This window comes from Pan troglodytes, chromosome 2, assembly GCF_028858775.2.
Source record: "Pan troglodytes isolate AG18354 chromosome 2, NHGRI_mPanTro3-v2.0_pri, whole genome shotgun sequence".
Lineage (NCBI taxonomy): Eukaryota > Metazoa > Chordata > Mammalia > Primates > Hominidae > Pan > Pan troglodytes.
The window spans coordinates 172268938-172290513 of record NC_086015.1 but is presented as its reverse complement, the minus strand read 5'-3'; the positions used below and the strand labels follow the sequence as shown (position 1 = coordinate 172290513).

At 36.2% G+C, this 21576-nt stretch overlaps 1 protein-coding gene across 19 annotated transcripts in view; it reads left to right on the top strand.

Moving 5' to 3' along the window:
• The window catches only part of MECOM (MDS1 and EVI1 complex locus), a 580330-nt gene that overhangs the window by 529129 nt on the left and 29625 nt on the right, over nucleotides 1–21576 (top strand). For 7 of the 19 annotated variants that reach the window (XM_016942276.3, XM_009446819.5, XM_063806371.1 and 4 more), the window contains 6 exons: nucleotides 1814–1916; nucleotides 5287–5503; nucleotides 10616–10763; nucleotides 12134–12287; nucleotides 16603–17959; nucleotides 20470–20557. In XM_016942276.3, the coding sequence (XP_016797765.1) occupies nucleotides 1814–1916; nucleotides 5287–5503; nucleotides 10616–10763; nucleotides 12134–12287; nucleotides 16603–17959; nucleotides 20470–20557 (2067 nt within the window). Of the gene's footprint in view, nucleotides 1–1813; nucleotides 1917–5286; nucleotides 5504–10615; nucleotides 10764–12130; nucleotides 12288–16602; nucleotides 17960–20469; nucleotides 20558–21576 lie in introns of all 19 variants that reach the window. The other 12 variants (XM_009446818.5, XM_009446820.5, XM_063806370.1 and 9 more) reach the window with 3 other exon arrangements.

The following is a 21576-nucleotide window of genomic DNA, read 5'->3' as shown; positions in this document are numbered from 1 at the left end:
AAAGAGGCACGTACAAAGTTCTCATCTTTCCAAAATATAAATAGATAAATAAAATTAAAGTATGAGCATTTCTGCTGATCTTATAAGACATCAACTTATGCAGCTTTTCTTAGTTTGAAATATCACGTGATTTTGCAAAAAACCATAGTTAACTGTAATATTCTTAGAATATGATGGTGGTTGTTGTGTTATTGTTTTGGTAGTGTATGTGTGTGTGTGTGTGTGTGTGTATGTGTTTTGCTCAGATATTTAGAATCTGGACTTTTTTGGCTTAATAAGATTGATTCTGGGCTGGGCGCAGTGGCTTACTTGTAATCCTAGGACGTTGAGAGGCCTAGATGGGCAGATTGCTTGAGCCCAGGAGTTTGAGACCAGCCAGGGTAACACAGTGAAATCCCATCTCTACCAAAAAATACAAAAATTAGCTGGGTGTGGTGTTGCATGCTGTAGTCCCAGCTACTCAGGCAGCTGAGGTAGTAGGATCACCAGAGCCCAGGGAGGTTGAGGCTGCTGTGAGCTGTGATCATGCCACTGTACCCCAGCCTGGGCAACAGAATGAGACCCTGTCTCAAAAAAAAAAAAAAAAAGAAAAGAAAAGAAAAAAGAGATTGATTCTGTTTGTGGACATTCTTAGGAAGATTGGGAGAAAAGACTCATTGGCACTGTTAAAGAGAGAGAAGAATATATGAGGCAAAGGAATAATTTCCTTCTCAGAGTACTCTAGGGTTTTGAAAAGATACTGCGGTATAATATAATTGGTCTCATTTTCACCAGTTAATCGTAGAACTTCATTCTTTCTTCTAAAACCTCTATCTGATTATGGGATTGTTTAATAAACAACCTTAGAATGAAATAAAAAACTAATGACATTTTTATGGTAGAATGAATAAACATCTAAAGATTTTCATGCTTAAAAGCTTTTTTAAATGAACAAAAAACAAAAAACCTGGTCCCTGGACAGGTAAGTTGGACAATGACTTGCCTAAGTCACCAAGCTGCTCAGGAGAAAGGCAGTGGCTCTTGGAAATTTCAAGTCAGGGTTCTTTCCACACTTGCTCCACTGCTTTTCAGTCAGTCATTAACAGATTTATTAAATGCTTCCTCTCCTCAGCACTTTGCTAGAAAGCAAGGGGAATAAGCACCACCCCCACCACCCCAATAAATGAATCAATAAAATGCATAATGCCTACTTTCAAAGAGAGAGAATCAGGAGCTGGGCCTGAGGGCAGGACCCTGGTATGGGAGCACCCTTCTGATTGGTGAGAGAGGGGTTAAGTTTTGAAAAACAAAATACTCTCCTTTGTTGTCATGATCCTTTATGTCATGTCCTTTCAACCTATTACCTTCCAAACACGTTGTTGAGAAGGCGCTACTTTTGCAAACTTGCTTAAGTGGGGAAGGTGCAAGGTAAGCTAGGCTACTGCTGGAGAATTCCAGGCAGGATTCAACTCTGTGAGTACGTGTGGTTTGCTAGGGTGCTTTGAGGATTCAGAGAAGGGAAAGTTCTTCGTTAAACATTACACAGGATATATGTGACGCAGCTAGCCTTGCATTAAGAAAATTTGATTTGTGAAGTAGGATTTGGAAAAGATTTGTGAACTGGCTTGAGAGTCACAGCTTTCCATTTGTCACCAGAGGGCTGGTTTTCAATATATAAAACAGGAAATCACACTTCTTTTGATAACAAATAAAAAGAAAAAGATGTTTGTTAAGGTGTTTGTACAGGTATCTTAGTGTATATCTTGCCCTTTGTTAATATATATATACATCTCTCTCTTTCCTGATTCCATCCACCTTTATTTTGTCTTTAAAGATATTCTATAGAGTAGTTGCAGACATTGCGCCGGGAGAGGAGCTTCTGCTGTTCATGAAGAGCGAAGACTATCCCCATGAAACTATGGCGCCGGATATCCACGGTTAGTACCACTCACGCCACCCTCCTTATCACCTTATCATTGCGACTATAAAGTAGCATCGAAAGCATCCATTGTTCCTGGTGTTTGTTAGTTTCCCTGGCTTTTCAATGTCAGTTTCAACAAGTTCCTTCTCTTGAAGCAGCTATTTTCTTGGTTTGACATCTGGCCACTATTACAGTGAAGCTGAAGTAAGCAGAGGTCTTCCTTAAAGTGGAGGTCAAAGGAATTTTGAGTATTTGCGCAGAATCTCACCTAGTTAAACCTTTTGTCAATGCATTAGTTTATGGTGAGAATCCTTTCACTGTGTAACGTGTCTTTCAGGGAGCTTGATTTTGAGCTTTCCTAAATCAAGGGGATGTTTCTGTCATCTAATGTTCTATTACTGGGAAAAGTGTTTCTACTGCAGGAAAATCTTAGCCAATATGACCATATGGGAGGGGTGTCATTGAAGGGGCCTTGGGAAAAATGTATAGATGAAGAAATTATAGAGGCAGAGGACTTTTTATTTGCCAGAGGCCTATTCTAAATCAAAAGATAATAAAAAATAATGATAATCAGTAGTGATACATGTTTAGGTCAGATAAAGAGAAAATTTTGCTTATATTGATTTGTGTCATTGAGATGGAAATTTAATATATATTTTTCTTCTTCCTCTTTCTGTGTCCAAGTATACTGTGATTTGGTTCAACATAATCTAATGGCATCTTTAGAATATTTTGTAGTTGGAAGGTCTATTGGGAAGGATTACCCATTCCAACCCATCACAGAGTCAGGGATCACCACCCTTCATCTCTTTAGCATCCCAGATGGGAAAATCTCAGCTTTTGCTTTTATATCTCCAGGAAGCTGCCACTCTTGGCGGGTTCTCTTTACTTGAACAATTTTTCCTTTGGACTGCATTCTGCCTCTTTGTAGGTTATACAAGAGTAGTTGTATTTGCAGGGGGAGGGGGAGGGCTGGCGGCGGGGGCTGGGGGCGCTTTTGGTACTCATTTTCCTCTTAGCAACTCTGACATGCAAATAGCTTTAGAAACCTAGAGTTCCCAATTAGCCTGGTAGAGTTTGAGCCTGAAGAGGGTGTCTGGCCCAATGGGAAAGGGCTCTTCGGCAGCAAGGAGTTCTTAGATGATGAAGAACTGCAATCTGGGCTTTCTCTGGTGCAATGAATATTTCATCTGTAAATGTTAGACCTAAAAAGGTTTTCAAACAATTATTTTTATTTAATATTAATGATTAGGTTAATACTCCAAAAGTTCTAAATAGAAGTGACTGTTCTTTTAGGGCTGCCATTCATAAATTACTTTCCTTTACAACACTCTTGAACCCATCAGTTTCTTCTTGTTTTCAACATATCATGTTTACATCCATACATACACTACATATGTTACATATAATTCTTATAATATTTAAATGATGATTTGTATTTTATACTTCTAGGATTCAACTCTTCCTAGGAAAGAAAATGAAACACATGTATTGCACACCTACTATATGATAGATATTATATACTCTCTCTATATTGTCTCATTTACTCTTTTATGCATAGAACCTGTGGGAAAGAAATTATATCCATTTTACATATAGGGAAACTGAACCTAATTAAGGCTAAGTAAATTGTCCAAGAATGCATGGCTAGTAAGTGGTGGGGTCAGCATTCAACCCAAAATCTTTGCTGTCTCTGATACATAGGCTTTTTCCATGCATGATGTGGCCTAGAGATTCTGTTTGTGTTCGGACTCCTGGCTGAGGTCCTAAATATAGATCTTAAACATATGAATAATATTACAGACTATAGGAAATGTTTCTCCTAACCAGCTAATGTCATTGAGAATCCTGTCTTTAGAGCCAAGTTGATTTTTTTAGAACACTTCCCTCTCTCGACCCTCTAAATCCGAAGATTTCTGTTACCACTGTTACTGGTTTAGTTTAAACTAAACCAGCATCTTATGTGGATTTCTGCAGCAGTGTCTCACTTGGTCTCTCTGCTTGACTTCTCATACTGAAACTGGGGAAAATTCTTCTAAAAACCAAGTCTGAATATATCCCTGCTTTCCCACTTTCAATGGCTGTTTTCCTTCTTAGCATAGACTTATAAAGCCCCTGGTGAGCTGCACCCCCTCCAGCTTCATTTTCCACTCCTCCCTTACATGTGCTCTGTGAACCTACCATACTTTACTACAGCTCTACCTTTCTGTGGATGTGCCATGTTCTTTTTTGCCTCCGTCTCTTCCCATTTCCCGAAATGTGCCCCCTCCTTCCACTTCACCTGGCTGATTCTTACTCATTACAGAGCCTTTTCTGAACCTCTTTTCAGAAAAAGAATACTTGACTAAAAGAATTCTTGGACTAAAGTATTCCCCCCAAAACATTCAGTCAATGAACAATTGAAGAGTAACATCTTCCTTGGCCATAGGTCTATAAAAGAGGGATTATGTGTCATATTGTTTGCCGTGGGTATTTTTTAGCAGTGTGAGCTGTTTTCAAGACTTCTGTGATTGTATCTGTGTGATCTGTGCGGAGTGTGGCTTTATGAGTGGGCTGAAAGCTATTCAAAAGACAAAAATAGAAACAATGCCATCACTACCTGACATTTTATAACCTTGTTATCTCTATACCCCACTACTACCATTTATTTATCTTATTGATTTAAAGTGCAAATTAATGATATGTTTTCTATTTAACAAAGCTATGACAATTAGCACTGACCCTGGGGTAACATAAATTAGCCTAGAAGGGTACTAAAAACATCCTGTGTCCCATTATTAGTGATGATGAATGTTAAACTATTTCCAAGTTTGCTGACATTAACCAGGCTTAAACATGGCTCAGATAGGGACTCTGTGTCCCATGTTCTTTCCAGATAATATGGCACTGGCATAATAAGAAGTGTATGGAATAGAAATGGTTTCAAAACCTTATACAGCCACATAGCTCTATACTCCCTGACTGTTTACATTTGACTTCTGTGAACCTGAAATTCTCATCTGAAAACCAGGATAAAAATCTGACTTACAATTCCTCATAATCAGGTTTTAAGGAATGTCAGTAATCCACGTACAGGATTGAGAAAATATATGATGCTCAGTAAGTCGTATTTATTATTTTTAGTATTCTCTGGACCTGAAAAGGTTTAGTCAAAAAGTTTTACTGATCAGGAGGAATATACTCTAGTCACAGCCATTGCTTATGTTATTGTTCCAGTCTCTGTCCTGGGTTCTTTACATATGATATTTCTAATCCACATTAAAATTGACAAGATAGAAATGACAATCAAATAATACCTATTATGTCTTGTAAAATTTATTAAGATTGGCTGGTTTGTGATGGCAATTCCTGACCACCCAATCCTAACACCTGAATTGTTTTCACAGAAGAACGGCAATATCGCTGTGAAGACTGTGACCAGCTCTTTGAATCTAAGGCTGAACTAGCAGATCACCAAAAGTTTCCATGCAGTACTCCTCACTCAGCATTTTCAATGGTTGAAGAGGACTTTCAGCAAAAACTCGAAAGCGAGAATGATCTCCAAGAGATACACACGATCCAGGAGTGTAAGGAATGTGACCAAGTTTTTCCTGATTTGCAAAGGTTAGAAATGGCATGTTGTACCATACAACTTGTGTATTTTTTCTGCAATGTTATGCTGAATTTTGAGGCTTTGTGCAGATGGAAAATTTGGAACTCCAGTGAGCTGGACAAATGCACTCGCGATATGTTCAGAAATCATATTTGCCTGGATATTCTCATCTGTAAAACATTTACAGTGAAATTGGAATTAGTTATTTTGATGTCAGATGAAAAATAATGTTATATTATTATTAAGTAGTATTATTAAAAACTGAAGGCTTAACTTTATAGTAAATTGTGATTTAGAGAAAATATAAAGAGTGCTGGAACAAATTAAAGTAATCATATGTCAAGAAACAATAAAGCTACCCCTAGGAACATTCAGATGATTTTTTAAAGGACTAGATCTGGTATTCACTTAATGACAGGTAAATGATCTTTTGATAGAGCAGTAATTCATGGATTTAATTTCAACAATTGATCTAAATTACATATATATAAAAGAATAAGAGAAGCACGTTTGATTTCCCAAAGTGTTGAATTTCCTAAAAGGAAAAAGAGAAACACAATAACGTAAATGAAGTAATTCTTTAACACTTATTTTTAACACAATGAAAATTATATTTCAGTGACATATTAACTTTTTATAGCCTTTTGAATTTTATTCTATAACTTTTTAAAATTGCTGATAACAACACTAGAACCTACTTTTTGAAAAGTATATACTAATTGTACTACAGAATGGTCTTTAAGATTAGAACAGTTTAGAACAGTTAATGGGTTTTTTTGTTTGTTTCTACCTAATGATTTTTGCCTTGGTCCACAAATAATTTTAATAATTGTATTCACTATTTTGCTTTTAAATCTGGAAATTATCCTTGAAACTTGTAATCAGAATTTTAAATGAACATCACATTATATTTAAATGGGAATGGTAGTATATCAAATGGCCTTACTCAAGAATGGGAATTACTCAGATTTTGTCTTTGACAGTCCAACTTCAGTTTACCCTTTTGTTTCCTTTCCTTCTTTCCTGGATCCTTTTCTTCCTCTCATTTTCACCTCATGTATAGCCCTACATCCTCTTCTCTTGGTTACGCCTCTTTTAGGAAAGGATTTCATCTAGTAGTTCATTTTAAGGCATAAATGACTAAAAGGCATTGAGCATAATCCTTTCTGTTGAGAAGACTGAATAGAAAGGATAAGTATCTAGCTTTGAAAATTTAGGACTAATTTAGCTATTAGAGAGTAAACATTTTACGGAACAAGAGGGCTTTCCCAGAACCTTTTAAACTCACCTCTGCCACTTCATATAAATCTTCATAGAGAATAAATCAATTATGTATGTTTAGTAAAGTGTGGATTTGTAATAAAAAAGTCACAGCATGTCCCTTTAATATAATTGTGCCCAAATTTAAAAAAAATGAAGCTAACAAATACAAATGAGTAGGAAAAAATATTTAAACTGTAAAGTAATATCTCTGGTGTCAGAAATAAAGTCCATTTCCTTCAGTTGTGTTATAAAAAATAATGAACGGCATTATAAAGCAAAAATTGACAAACTAAACACTAAAATGTAATTCTTACTTTCTACTAAGAGTGTACAGCAATACTTCTTGGGTGGAGAAAGCCTCTTAATCTGCCTAGCTGTAAGATTAAGCCTGAGTCAACTCTATCTAATGCTGAAACCAACTGTTAGTTTAGTTGATTCAGTCAAACATTTAGTAGAAAACAATAAGGAAATCTAATTATCTGTCATTGCATGAATTCTCAACATTTATATTTTGGTAGTCCAGCCATATGGATAAAGCATGTCACTATGCAATTGAATGCTAATCCTACAACTGGTATTTTTGGTTATAAATTATATGATCTAGCCACATTCAGAACCTTTATTTTCTGAATATTTTTTCCTTTATTGAATGCTATGTTGTCACTTTATGCTTTAAATGACAAAAATTACTTTCTGGATTTGATCTGTTCTTCTGCTGTCTATCCTTTATGTAAAATCTTGAGAAAAGAATGCAAACAAAAAAATAGGAGCAAGAAAGAAACAAAGGTCGATGTGCAAAAGGTGAAAAGAACTGAAAATAACTCAAAAGTCTGATCAAGGCTCTATAGATTGAGATAAAATTCCATGAAAAGCAGAGAAGTCTCACTGACTGACTGCATTGCTTCTATGTTTATGAAAGCAATGCACATTTACTTTTGTGAAAATGACTTGCTTTTTTGTGCTTTTTATTACTGATTAGCTGGAAGCTAATAATGCTATGGAACAATATGGAGTTTCTGCCCGATTAGAAGCAAAGAAGGGAAAATTCCTTTTGCTTTGTTATCTTTTTACCCCTACATGTTCATAATATACTCTTAAAATTAAACCATATCCTTGGAATTAGGGGGAGGAATAAAACTCAACATATAGGCCAAGCTTTTGCCACTAGATTTCAGGGTTTATGATGTGATATATAGCATAGTAGAATATATATCATAAAATGGCTTGCCTGTATGGGTTGCTAGGGACGGACAGTGAGAATTGCAATCTGTACAGTGATTTTGGAGGATGTCCCTGACTCATTTCAATGTTAACGACAGTTGTTGGTATCTCTGTCTTAACTCTTTTATTAACATTCCACTCTGTAACAAACAGAGGATTACATATCGTAGATAAAGTTAGGGCCTTTCTTATGACTCCACACACCTGTACTCTCCTAGTACCTTTTGTTCACAGAGATATCACCACCTGTGCTCAGAATAGCATTTCCAACTCAATTGATTCATGGGGCAGGAAAAATGAGTTCTTGTGCCAGTACGAATAGAGTCGTGGGGAGGAAGCTGAGAAAGAGAAAATTAGGAAATGCATTTCTAATTTATCAAGATATGAGAATGGGCACTTCATTTTCTTACATATACTCCCAGTCACACAGTCTGTATGACCACTGGATAATTTATTCTAGGTGCACAAAGGTCTTAATTGGTACTGATATTTATAGTATTCATCACACAAAGAAATAAAAGAAAATAAAAGAATGCTTTCATGGTTGGTACTTTTTCTTTTCTAAATAACTTTTTTATTGTGGAGCGCTTCAAATATACACAAAACTAGAGAGGGGATAGGATTTTTAAAATCCCATATGTTCAGCTTTAATAATTATCACATGAAGCCAATCTTGTCATTATACCTGCTTTGAATTATTTGAAACAAATCCTGGACAGTATATCATCTTATTCAAAAATAGTTCAGAATGTGTCTATAGAAAGTAAGGACTCCTTAAAAACATAAGTTCAATACCACATTAAAAATAATTTCTTAATATTATCAAATATTCAGTAAGAGCACAAATTTCCTCAGTTATCTCATAAAGTTTACTGTTTTGTTTGAATAAAGATCAAAATAAAGTCCACATATAGCAATTGATCGACAAGTCTGTTATGACTATTTGAATCTAAAGGCTCCCCCAGAGGGCAGTCTCTTTCTCTCTGTGTCTCTCTCTGTCTCTTTCTGTCTCTGTCTGTCTCTCTCTCCACCACCTTCTTTCTCTTATTACAATTTATTTATAGAAAATTATAGAAGAAACTGAGTTGGATTCTGCTGTTTATATCATTGTGGTGTTAACATCTTTCTCTATCCCCTCTAATTTCCTGTAGACTTGTAGTTACATCCCAAGCCTTCGCTGGGATTTACGCTCAGTGTTTCACCAAGAAGATTTCATTGATGGTGCCATTTATTTCTACCTGAAGTCACATAATGGATTGCCTAGATTCATTAATTCTTTAGGAGCTTCAAAACGAATGTACTCTAACTCTATCATTGTTTCATCATTTATTATCTGGATTAATTTCGCGTAGAGAACCTTCCCTTCATAGCCTATTTGTTTACCCCAAAGTGCAGTTTACATAGGAAAAGCAGATATGTGCACAAATATTTTCCCTTTATTTACCAGTTTTAGGAATAATGATTTGGCTTTCCTGCATCTTCCTTGGGAGACCATTGAGGTTCTGTTTGTGTTTTGAATATCTTTATTGATAAAAGAGTTGCTGTTCTTATTGATGCTTCACTTGCCCCACCTTTGGTCAGTGGGCATCTCTTCAAGTTGGAACCCTAATTTTTTGGATATTATCTATAAATTTCTTGCCTTTTGTCATAACAAGATGTTCAAGGGCCATCTTGTGAATTTCATAGTTCAGATTTGAAATAGGCTATTTTACCACGGAGCTCTGGTTACTTTATTTGGGGGTAGTATCCCAGTGTGTTATGTATTTAATCAATAAAGGTGTTGCAGACATCTTCTATCACATAATCCATTATCTATAATATTTGCTTTTCATTATATTCATGCAGATTTCATATACAAATTTTAGAAAATGGGGGCAAACATTTGAGAAGATAAAACAATTTAAACTTTAAAACAGATAAACTATGCTTGTGAGAAACTTCTAATCAGGTTTTTCTTTTAGGGGACTTAAATGTTGCATCCACTTAAAATATTACACACTTTTTTGCTCCCCAATTCTTAGGTTTTATATATTATGTAATATATATATATGATACACACACACACACACACATATCCATGCATATATCCATGCATCAGTCCATCCATCCATCCATCTGTCCATCCTAGATTCACTAGAGATTATATACATTAGACAGAATACTTTTAAGCATTTTCTGTTTGAGTGTTTGTGTTTCAGTTAAGTGAGTATTAAGCTCACTTGTGAGCTTAATTGACTACTCACTTAATTGTGAGCTTAATACTCACTTAATTGTGTTTCAATTAAGTGAGTATTAGCAATACGTGTTGCTGTTAGAATTGTGTAGTGAATCCAAAACTGGACAAATAGCTTGTTGTTTATCATGCTTTTAAATTGGCAGATAATCCCTGCCAGCTGTATCAGATTTATTTTCTAACAACAAGAACACATCTTCATATTGGTGACACAGTCCAGGAGACACAGTCCAGGAAATATAAAATGCACTTTTGTCTGTCACAAGCCTGTTTCTGCTCTTTCCTCCTTCTCAGTTCAACTCCTTTTCCTTCTTATTTCTTTAATTACCAGTTGGATTAGCAATAAAATGATGTTCTGTTTATGAATGCATCCTTTGTCTTTTAAAATCTATTGTTCTCTTAACAGCCTGGAGAAACACATGCTGTCACATACTGAAGAGAGGGAATACAAGTGTGATCAGTGTCCCAAGGCATTTAACTGGAAGTCCAATTTAATTCGCCACCAGATGTCACATGACAGTGGAAAGCACTATGAATGTGAAAACTGTGCCAAGGTACAGTGAATTTGTAGGCTACTTGGCCTCTCTATGTCATCCTGCTCTCTCTTAATCCATCACTTGCTACGATATATAAAAACAAGCCTTCAGAGGGGAAACTATAAATATCTTGAGAAAAGTACACTGAGTGTTGTATGCTACAAGGCATTAGTAGAGTGTATAAAAACACTTAGTGGGTATCCTTTTATTTTTGTAAGGGAGGAAGTGAGGCTTAATGGTGAGTTCCAGAACTAGGTGTCAGACATCCTTGGTAAATTCCTGGTTCCGCTACTGATTTGCCAGTGTGGAGTTGTTTTATGGCCTTGCGGAGAATGAAAATTTTATCCAATTCATGTTACTGATTTCTTTTAATAGCAATTTGTGAGGAAGTCACATAAAATTTCTGAATGCCTATTCAGAAAGAATGGGTGACTCTTATATTTGCAGATTTTTCCAACCAAGGGCTCACCATAAATTATGACTTGGTTCTAATTAAAATGTATAGAGCCTCTGTCAGTGCTGAACAACATAGGGATGATATGGAAGTGCTCAACTTAGACCATAACTGTGAACTATGGTAAAAGTAATTCACTTCTTTTAATTTCATGTTTCTTGATTAACTCAAAGATGTCCTGGTGTCATTAAAGTTGCTTTCTATTTCCAAAACACATTTCCTAGCATTTTAATAGCTTTTTTTTTTTCATGCCAATGGAAATTTCTGTACCCCACCAGGTTACTGGGTAGTCATTCTCCTGTGATTACCTTGTTCTATGCACATTAAAATTTTGTATGTTTTTTTCTCATAAAAATTAAAAAATACATTTGAAATTTCTTTAGGGATGTTTTGCTCTCAGATGTGTTGGGTGGCTTTTTTATTTTTGTTTTTAGTACAATGTCTAAAGGAATGGTTTTAGCTTGCTAGTAACTCACTGAAAGAGTGTTAGAATTTTACACCCTAGGGAAACTCTTTAAATAGATTTAAGGTAGTTAGTCAAAATCCTCCAAATTTTTGTACACAATGTGTCTTTATTTAAAGGGTGAAAATAGCACACCAGTTTTAATAATGGCTTAACCAGCATTTTATTATTCAACTCAAGTCACTCTAAATGGTATCAAAAAGGCCTTGAATATGGCCTAATAGTGCCATTCATTATTTGGTTCAACTGATACCAGTGGATACACCATGCTAAGGATATAGAGCAGAATAATTTACAGTTCCTACCCTAGAGGAGAGTACATTTTGGAAATTAGAGGAGAGTACACTTTTGGTCTTTGGGGAAAAGAAAAACAAAACAAATAAGAAAAATTTCTTCTTGAGTCATCCCGGGTCTTCTTTATTGTGCCCTTGAGTTAAGTTTCTTGATTAATCAGTACTCATTTCCTAGCAGGTTTTCACGGACCCTAGCAACCTTCAGCGGCACATTCGCTCTCAGCATGTCGGTGCCCGGGCCCATGCATGCCCGGAGTGTGGCAAAACGTTTGCCACTTCGTCGGGCCTCAAACAACACAAGCACATCCACAGCAGTGTGAAGCCCTTTATCTGTAAGTTTTCAACACTCCCGCCCTCCTTCCCACATCTGTCTCTTCCCCAAAAGGCACTGTGACCAGGAGAGTGTCTGCACATGGCCTTTAGAGGGTCACCGTGTTAGCTATTTATGGTCCAATCCAGTAGGGCTATTTATGATTACAAGTAAATCTTTTATAATCAGATCCATGGTATTTTGTCCTTGATTCCTGGGGTGTTTTCTTTCAGAAGAAATCAATAACAGGTAGAGAAAAGAAAAGTCATTAGATAATCAAAGGGAAACCTCCCCAGGTTGTAGGATTTAATCAGGACAATCAGATTTGTCTCATATTGTAAATGTTCATGGCTTTGTAAACAGCAAATAGCAGCCATCACTAAACAAGATGAAGTGATTAAAAACCTGTTCTGGATCAGAAAGAGCTGGAAGAAGCCCACCTGGGAAGTAGGCTTACGGCTCTGTGTGCATGTATGTGAGTATATGTGTGTGGAGAGAGCAAGGGGGATGAAATGCTTTTTAATCTACCCATTGTTGCCGATCACAGGCTGTCGGATCTGTAGTTCTCTGTTACTTGAAGAAAAGCAGAACATTTTCACTTAGATGCTGGACATGCTTTTTCTCTTACCCACTGCACCAAAGCAAATTTATAGGCAGTGTGCTTTTAGGGGACATCTGATCTGACCACCTACTTAGAACATCCCTGTACAGAGCACTGTAGTAACATCCTTCAAATACAATAAAACTCAGCTCTCATTTGCTTTTTCTTCTCTCCGCCCACTCGTATTCTCTGTATTGTGCTCAAACATTTTATAAGTAAAATCAGTTGTTCTTAGTCTACCTGGGCAAAAAATCTGGGCTTCTTTTAATCCATTGCTTGGCGGGGCATATAAATACAATGACTTATTTAGTTGTGCTACAAACTTCAAGACTGATTTTGGACCCAGATACACATAGAATTGGTTGAAGCATACTCAGCACTTGGCAAGACCTCTGACTTTGGTTTGTAGTAGGTATATGAGACACTACTACAGGACCTGATGGAAAAAACTATTTTTCAGTGCCAACATGGAGATGCCAGAGACTAACTCTCCTTTGCCTCGACACAGCTTTCTTTTGTGTGTCCAAGCACCAAAATAGCTTTTCTTTCCTTTTCCAGCTTACACTAGAGTCCTGTTTTGCTCATATGTTCTTCTGTTCCCCGGGTGAAGAGGACTAGCAGATTAAAAAAGGGTGCTCTCGTCTCCCTTGGGGAAGCTCTATTGAAGGTCACGGGAAATAAAGCATTCAATAGAAATTTTAGACTTCTTGTCTCAAAAAGGCATTCCTGACTCTTAAGTCTTAATGCCCTGAAAATGTACTTGGAAGTACTACAGGCATATGATATTAAATAGTTCATTTATTTCTGATTCCTCAGAAATAAATTTTGGTAAGTTTTATTATGTTTTGATGTGAGAAAAAACTAGAATAAACCACAAGGAATTCTGATCACTCATTTAATGCTTTCTCTATTATTTAAAATAAAAGTCAGAAAATATAGACTTCTGCTATCGAAGATTCTGGGATCTGGAATTTTAATTGTGTTGAAGACAAGTGTTTCACTTTAAAGTGCCATAGGGTGTCCCTTTCCAATCAGATTGCATAAAGTATTTCCCTTGAATGTATTTTCAGTAATTATTGGTAAATTTAAATAGCAGATGGCATTCTTCAAATTTAAAATCTGCCAGAGAACCATGGAGTAATTATGAGTAATAGCCATGTAATTTCAGAACAAAAGAGATTAAAGATCAGGAAATGGTGTGGAGACTTGAGTGGAGGAGGTTCACCTAGGGCTGATATCTGTTTCTCACCAGAAGGCCACACACCACGATTTACCCCCACTGGTGTGTTTATGGCAACTGTCTCTTATTACAGTGTGCTGCCACGCTTGAGCCCAAAGTCACCAGTGCTAAGGTAATTACTCACTGCCTTTACAGAAACCTACAGCTTTCCCAAATAGAAACCACATGCTCTAATAGGCTGAATATATTCAAAATGCCTCTTAATTTGTTTAATAAGTAGAAAAATGCAATGTTAACTGCTGGCTAATTCCTTATTACTGAGAAAATTACAGTAGAGTATAAACTTCAACATCAATTGAACCAGTTTACCTGGAGGCCTGGTAGTTTGTGGTATGCCAGGCCAGGCCTTCAAGTGCCGAAAACAAAGCCTCTGCCTAAGAAAACATCCCAGATTCGATGTTCTTGAGCCCAGACACAGACAGCACTCAGCCATGTAACAACGGGTGCCACCAGAAAAGTCAGCTGAACTTCTGTTACTCCAATAGAGAGAAGCTCTTGATTTTTTTTTTAAAGCCATCTGATTGTAAGAAAGAAGTGTGGACAGCAACATTTCCTTGCCAAAAAATGACAAGCCTTTGAAAAACTTATGTCTTGGTTGAATACTCATCAAGACATTTTTTCAATGCCTTTTAAGAGGTGTTGCTTTCTTACTTTTTATAATTCCAATAATAAAATATTGTTATTGCTTGTAGCTATAAATTATTCTAATATATCTAGTAAACGTCTGATGTTTCTACCTTCTCCATTATTTGATTTTAATTAGTGTATCAAACAGTTTAAATTAGATGTATATTTATGGTGTATGGTTAAATTGTATATACTTTTAAAGCTGACTCTGGTCGATATATTCTGGTAAAATAATTTGAAAAGATATCACCCACATCTTCTATTCCCATTAAAATGCATGTTACAGCCTCTGTAATGTTGTGATTCATCCCACAATTGAAGGCACCTTTAATATTACCAAACACTTTGATATATGCAACAATACACTTTAACCTTTAGTAGTAAAAGAAAGAGATATACCCTTACTTGGTACTTCCTGTTTGGATGTATGTGGGATAATCCAAGTTCTGGGTGAGTTTTGCTTGACTGAAAGTCTAGAAAATCTCCTTGACATGAGTTGTTTTTTTTTAATTATTATTGCTTTGACTTAGAAGCACAGTCATTCTGCACTTAAAGGCAGCCATCATATGAAAGCAATAACTGTTGCATTTTGTCTTCAATTTAATTTCTTAAAATAAATTTGCTTCAACAATTACCAACAAGGTACATCTTGTTTCTGCATGTATTGAACATGCACAGAAGTGTTAAAATAAGCTCACACATAACGTGGCTCAATCCTGTAAAGTAAAATAAAAAATGTGATGCTCAGGGTACTGATACTGTAATCCTGCTGGACAGTGAAGTGAGTGATTCTTACCTGGTAAAGGAGTTATTAAGGGCTACAAAGTTTGGTCTTAAAATATACTTGGCTATAGTGGCACATGTGTGAGGAGGAAGATTCTACTTTATTGACAAATTCTTAGCAAAGAGGCATATTTCACAGCTGCATCCAATGCTGTGCCCTTCTTTCTGGATTAGAGCTTTCACAGTGCTCTCCCCTACTGACCATAGTTGGCTATAACACACAGAAGTCAAGCCTGAGATAACCAGTGTAGATATGACAACAAGTGGACATGTTTCCCAAGGACGGGGGTTTCATAAATGCAGGAAGGTTAGCACAACCACTGGTGTGAGGGGAAGTCAGAGGACGTGATCATAGTTCATGGGAACCAGCAATGCAGGATGGGCTACATTCAATTTAGTTTCCTTTGCAGGCTTAAAATAGAGCCATTGTAAATTATGTCAGTCTTTCTCAAATCATGAAAATGATTGTTAAAAAAAGTCTCAGAATACACAATGTGCATTGTTGTGTGGCTTTGATGTGTGAATGATGAGAGCATATGATATAATACCAATTAAATAATAGCAGGGCAGTCACAGGCTTTTTCCCCAAGGGGAGAGGCAATAAAGGTGAAGTTTCTGGTTGAGGATATTTTATTTTGTTTTGGTGCCTACAAAATAGAATTTTTAAGTACTCTAAAATTTGAAAGGGGTTCTTGTTGTGTTTTGTACGTAATGCATTTTAAGACTAATTTTCAACATTATATTAGTATAGTAATTGTGTGGAGAATCAATGCATGATGGAATTTAACTTTTCATAAATATTTAAATACACAAATATTATGCAAAATATTGCACAAGGGGGTGACAAGATATATATATCTATATATATGAAATATTTGTGCTGCCTCAAGACATTTGTCAGGTTGGTTGCCTTGCTTTGGAATCTAGTGAAATGGGGTTTTCTGTGTTTGGAGCACCCAGATTGGTGCCTCCAATGTCTTTTACTGGCTTCCTAATTGAAATTTTGAGTAAACCAATTGTGATATTTGCTAAATTCAGAAGCAATTGACATAAAGCCTGAGATTCTTTTTTGTTGTTTGCACACAGGTGAGGTCTGCCATAAATCCTATACTCAGTTTTCAAACCTTTGCCGTCATAAGCGCATGCATGCTGATTGCAGAACCCAAATCAAGTGCAAAGACTGTGGACAAATGTTCAGCACTACGTCTTCCTTAAATAAACACAGGAGGTTTTGTGAGGGCAAGAACCATTTTGCGGCAGGTGGATTTTTTGGCCAAGGCATTTCACTTCCTGGAACCCCAGCTATGGATAAAACGTCCATGGTTAATATGAGTCATGCCAACCCGGGCCTTGCTGACTATTTTGGCGCCAATAGGCATCCTGCTGGTCTTACCTTTCCAACAGCTCCTGGATTTTCTTTTAGCTTCCCTGGTCTGTTTCCTTCCGGCTTGTACCACAGGCCTCCTTTGATACCTGCTAGTTCTCCTGTTAAAGGACTATCAAGTACTGAACAGACAAACAAAAGTCAAAGTCCCCTCATGACACATCCTCAGATACTGCCAGCTACACAGGATATTTTGAAGGCACTATCTAAACACCCATCTGTAGGGGACAATAAGCCAGTGGAGCTCCAGCCCGAGAGGTCCTCTGAAGAGAGGCCCCTTGAGAAAATCAGTGACCAGTCAGAGAGTAGTGACCTTGATGATGTCAGTACACCAAGTGGCAGTGACCTGGAAACAACCTCGGGCTCTGATCTGGAAAGTGACATTGAAAGTGATAAAGAGAAATTTAAAGAAAATGGTAAAATGTTCAAAGACAAAGTAAGCCCTCTTCAGAATCTGGCTTCAATAAATAATAAGAAAGAATACAGCAATCATTCCATTTTCTCACCATCTTTAGAGGAGCAGACTGCGGTGTCAGGAGCTGTGAATGATTCTATAAAGGCTATTGCTTCTATTGCTGAAAAATACTTTGGTTCAACAGGACTGGTGGGGCTGCAAGACAAAAAAGTTGGAGCTTTACCTTACCCTTCCATGTTTCCCCTCCCATTTTTTCCAGCATTCTCTCAATCAATGTACCCATTTCCTGATAGAGACTTGAGATCGTTACCTTTGAAAATGGAACCCCAATCACCAGGTGAAGTAAAGAAACTGCAGAAGGGCAGCTCTGAGTCCCCCTTTGATCTCACCACTAAGCGAAAGGACGAGAAGCCCTTGACTCCAGTCCCCTCCAAGCCTCCAGTGACACCTGCCACAAGCCAAGACCAGCCCCTGGATCTAAGTATGGGCAGTAGGAGTAGAGCCAGTGGGACAAAGCTGACTGAGCCTCGAAAAAACCACGTGTTTGGGGGAAAAAAAGGAAGCAACGTCGAATCAAGACCTGCTTCAGATGGTTCCTTGCAGCATGCAAGACCCACTCCTTTCTTTATGGACCCTATTTACAGGTAAGCGTGTATGGAAGATGACAAAATACGAGCAGATGTATGAAAGGTGGTATTTCCACTGTAAAGTGATGGCTTTTTACCACATCATTTTTACTATTATTATAAAACAGAGTGAAGTTGTTTGATCTAGTGAACTCATTTTTTATTCTGAAAGTTGGATCATTCTGTTTGAACTTATTTTTGGATGTTTCTGAAGTTGGGGGTTTGGAATAGGCCTACAGAATTTTTTTCCCTTGACAATAAATTTATTTTTAAACACTTTTTTTTGGAGTGGAAAATATGGGAAAGTCATATTTAAAGTAAATTGTCAAGTGGCGGAAGAATGAGGATCCTGAAGGATTAATGCAAATATGCGTGGGTACTAAAATGGGTCAGGTTCTTTGGAATGGGGGGGATATACAACAGCAAGAGTCCACTCTTTTTTAACCTACCAACACATCCTTAATAAGGGCTGGTCATATTGTTTCCAAATAAATCTCTCAGGAGCCCCCAAGTAAATGAAATATTAATCACAGAATATGTTTTGTATATAATATGAGTAGTTGGCTTAAAAAATGTCTCTGTTTAATAGCTTCATTATCCGGTTTCCTTTGATGTAGCAAAAAAATCTTGGGGTGAAACATACAAGTTTAATAAAAGGCCTTTTTGGCAATATTCAGTAATATTCACCTGACCAAAGTGATTTAGTTTTAAAATACTAGTTTTCTTTAAATGGGTATGAATAACAATATGTTTGTTACATATTTTGAATATTACAAACATTTTCACATTTACTTTCTCATTCTAATCTTGAACATTGTCAAGAGTTCATGGAACATCTGGATATTTTTATTGAACTTATTTAACATCGGAGTATTTTCATATTTTGCCTAATTCTCTTTTGTGAAGAGAAAATGTGCTATTATTTAATTGAACAATATTTATCAAGTTCATATTACTTAATAGGTACTAGAGCTGCAAGTTCTTCTCACTTACAACTCTTCTTCTATGTATATTATCTATAATGCGTTAACAAGGAAACACTGTCAGTATGGAAAGGACTACCCTCGTTTGAATATGATAAAGTAGTATCAAAGGACAATACAAAATAACTCAGTGCTGTCAGTACCAAGTTTGGCTGCTTTTTAAAATTATTATATCTTAATTAGTTTGGCAGTCCTGTTACTAGAGAAGAAAAAAAAGAAAAACATGTCTTCCATATTTTGTGTGTAGATTGTATGTCACACATTTCTGGTAAAGTCGTATTTCCAACTCAATGATGTGTCTCAGTCCTTTGTTAAGATAATTTTTCAGACTTTCCTTTTTGTACCCTCTCAGTAGCAACTGGCTTCTGATTCTTCCACATATCTCTTGCACTCATCCTCATCACCTACTAGCATTCCTCTTACTCACTGTGATCTCCAACATCTCTCTGGTGCTTGTCTCAATTAAGACCTAGGCCTGTCATTTTGCCAAACTCATGAAAGACCTAGAATCCAGTTTTAGTGTCAGACTTGGGTCGCAATCTCAGCCTTCTCATGTCTGAGACTTAAAAAAAAAAAAAGCATAAAATGGATATAACATCACTTACTTCAAAAAGTGAAATAGTATATGCAACACACATATATCACATATATAATATCAATAAGTGGTAGGTATTTTATTCTGCTTTAAGAGTGCACATATCTGAAAGTTTTTTTAATTACCAAGTTGGTAAAAGAAATTAATTCAATGAATTAATTCAACATAGGGATATTATTTCCCTATGTGCTTAATACAAAATAGAATGGCAAACATTTCTAAAGCAGAAGGGATGTATAGGTAAGTTTTATGTGTCTCTCTCTATCTTCAGAAAGCTCCCCATTCTCTTCTCACCACACCCATTCTATCTGCCTGCCTTCTTTATCAGCAGTGGCATCCAAAGAGCATATATTCTCTCTCTCTCTCTGAATATATATTAAATATAATTTACATAAAATATTTATATATCAATATATTATGCTATATGTTTAAATATAAATATATATTGAGAGAGAGAGAACCTCAAAGAGTGGCTAGCAGTGTATATGCTTGGAAATGCCCTTACTATTATTGACAAATATGGAAGGAATAAAGTGCATATTTGGGAGAACACCTTCTTGGTAGAAAATTGCTCTAATATTCAAAATCAGCCTTGACCTCATGATTTCAAAATCATTAAGCATTCTTGTCTACATTTGGAATGGAAAGGTACTGAATTCATGACAAATGCCTCTAATTTAGTGACTCCTTATTTTTCATGTTTTCTCATTATTCCTATTCCTAGTCATTCAGTAGGGTTTTTCCATTATAAATAGGATCTTTTCTCCTTAAGCACCTAGAAGTGTCATGAGGAATCTCCAAGAACTGGACAGATGTCTCTATATTTTTATGAGTGCGCTTCCCAGAAACCTACCATTGACTTTATTGTTAGTTCCTTTAAATGTCAGTGATTATGTAGTGATTGATATGTGAGACTGCTTCATCTCCAAAATCTAATTTTAACCTTTCAGAGTAGAGAAAAGAAAACTAACTGACCCACTTGAAGCTTTAAAAGAGAAATACTTGAGGCCTTCTCCAGGATTCTTGTTTCACCCACAAGTAAGTATTTTGGATTTGAGATTTCCAGCTTGTAAACTAACTTGTTGATCCTGAAAAGCAGGTGCAATGAAATGAAAGACATCTTGAGAACATTAGGATTTCCTATGACGCTGGTGTGGAAGAACACAGGAAATTCTAGCAGAATTAAAACCCAAACTCTTTAAAGAAAAATTAGTTAATATATGTGTAAAAATAACATGATTTCAGTGTTAAATGATTGTCTGCTATTAACTCTTTATTGAGTTAAAGTGCATTTTGGAGTGAGCAGGATTCAGTTAAGAAAATAAATATCCAAGTTGTGTTTTGTGTGTGGTGGTTGCTGATACTAAGAAATAGATCATACTGTGACTCGTCCCATACTCATGAAGGTCATTCTTGTTCTTTTAGGGCTTAGATAAAAACAGGAAATGAGTCTACCTGACAAGTTGTTACCATAGAGGGTGAAGGAATTTATCTAGAGACCACTGAGCATTCCAGCAAAGCTCTGTAATTGCACAAGAATTCACCACAATGCACAGTGCTATTTGCAGAATAGAATTGTGTTCATTTATCAAAATATATACAGTTTATCATTGCAAGGAAAATGCAAAGCAGCACTATCTCTAATTGGTTCATCCTAAAGTCCTTATACATTTAGTAATTTTAAAAAACAGGTTTACATATCAATCACCATCTGGAAAATCGTATTGAAAGAACAAATACGGTATATAAACATCTTGAATGTGGTTTCTTAATTTAAAATTTATTTTACTTTTGTTTAAAGGATGCAAGCTCTGGTCTTTATAGATAGCAACATTTTAATAAAAATTCTTAAAAACAGAATAAACTAATTTGTTCTGTTGCAATATGTTCAAACAAAAAATGATGGTTCTCTAATAAAATCAGGGGAAGTTTATGCAAGCTGTCTTATGGAAAGCTATGAGGTAATTAAATTAATTAAATAAAGATCATGGGATATGGTTCTTTTTTCCTTTTCCTTTCTGTTACCTCTTTTGTATTTTTTCAAGTATCTTTCTAGA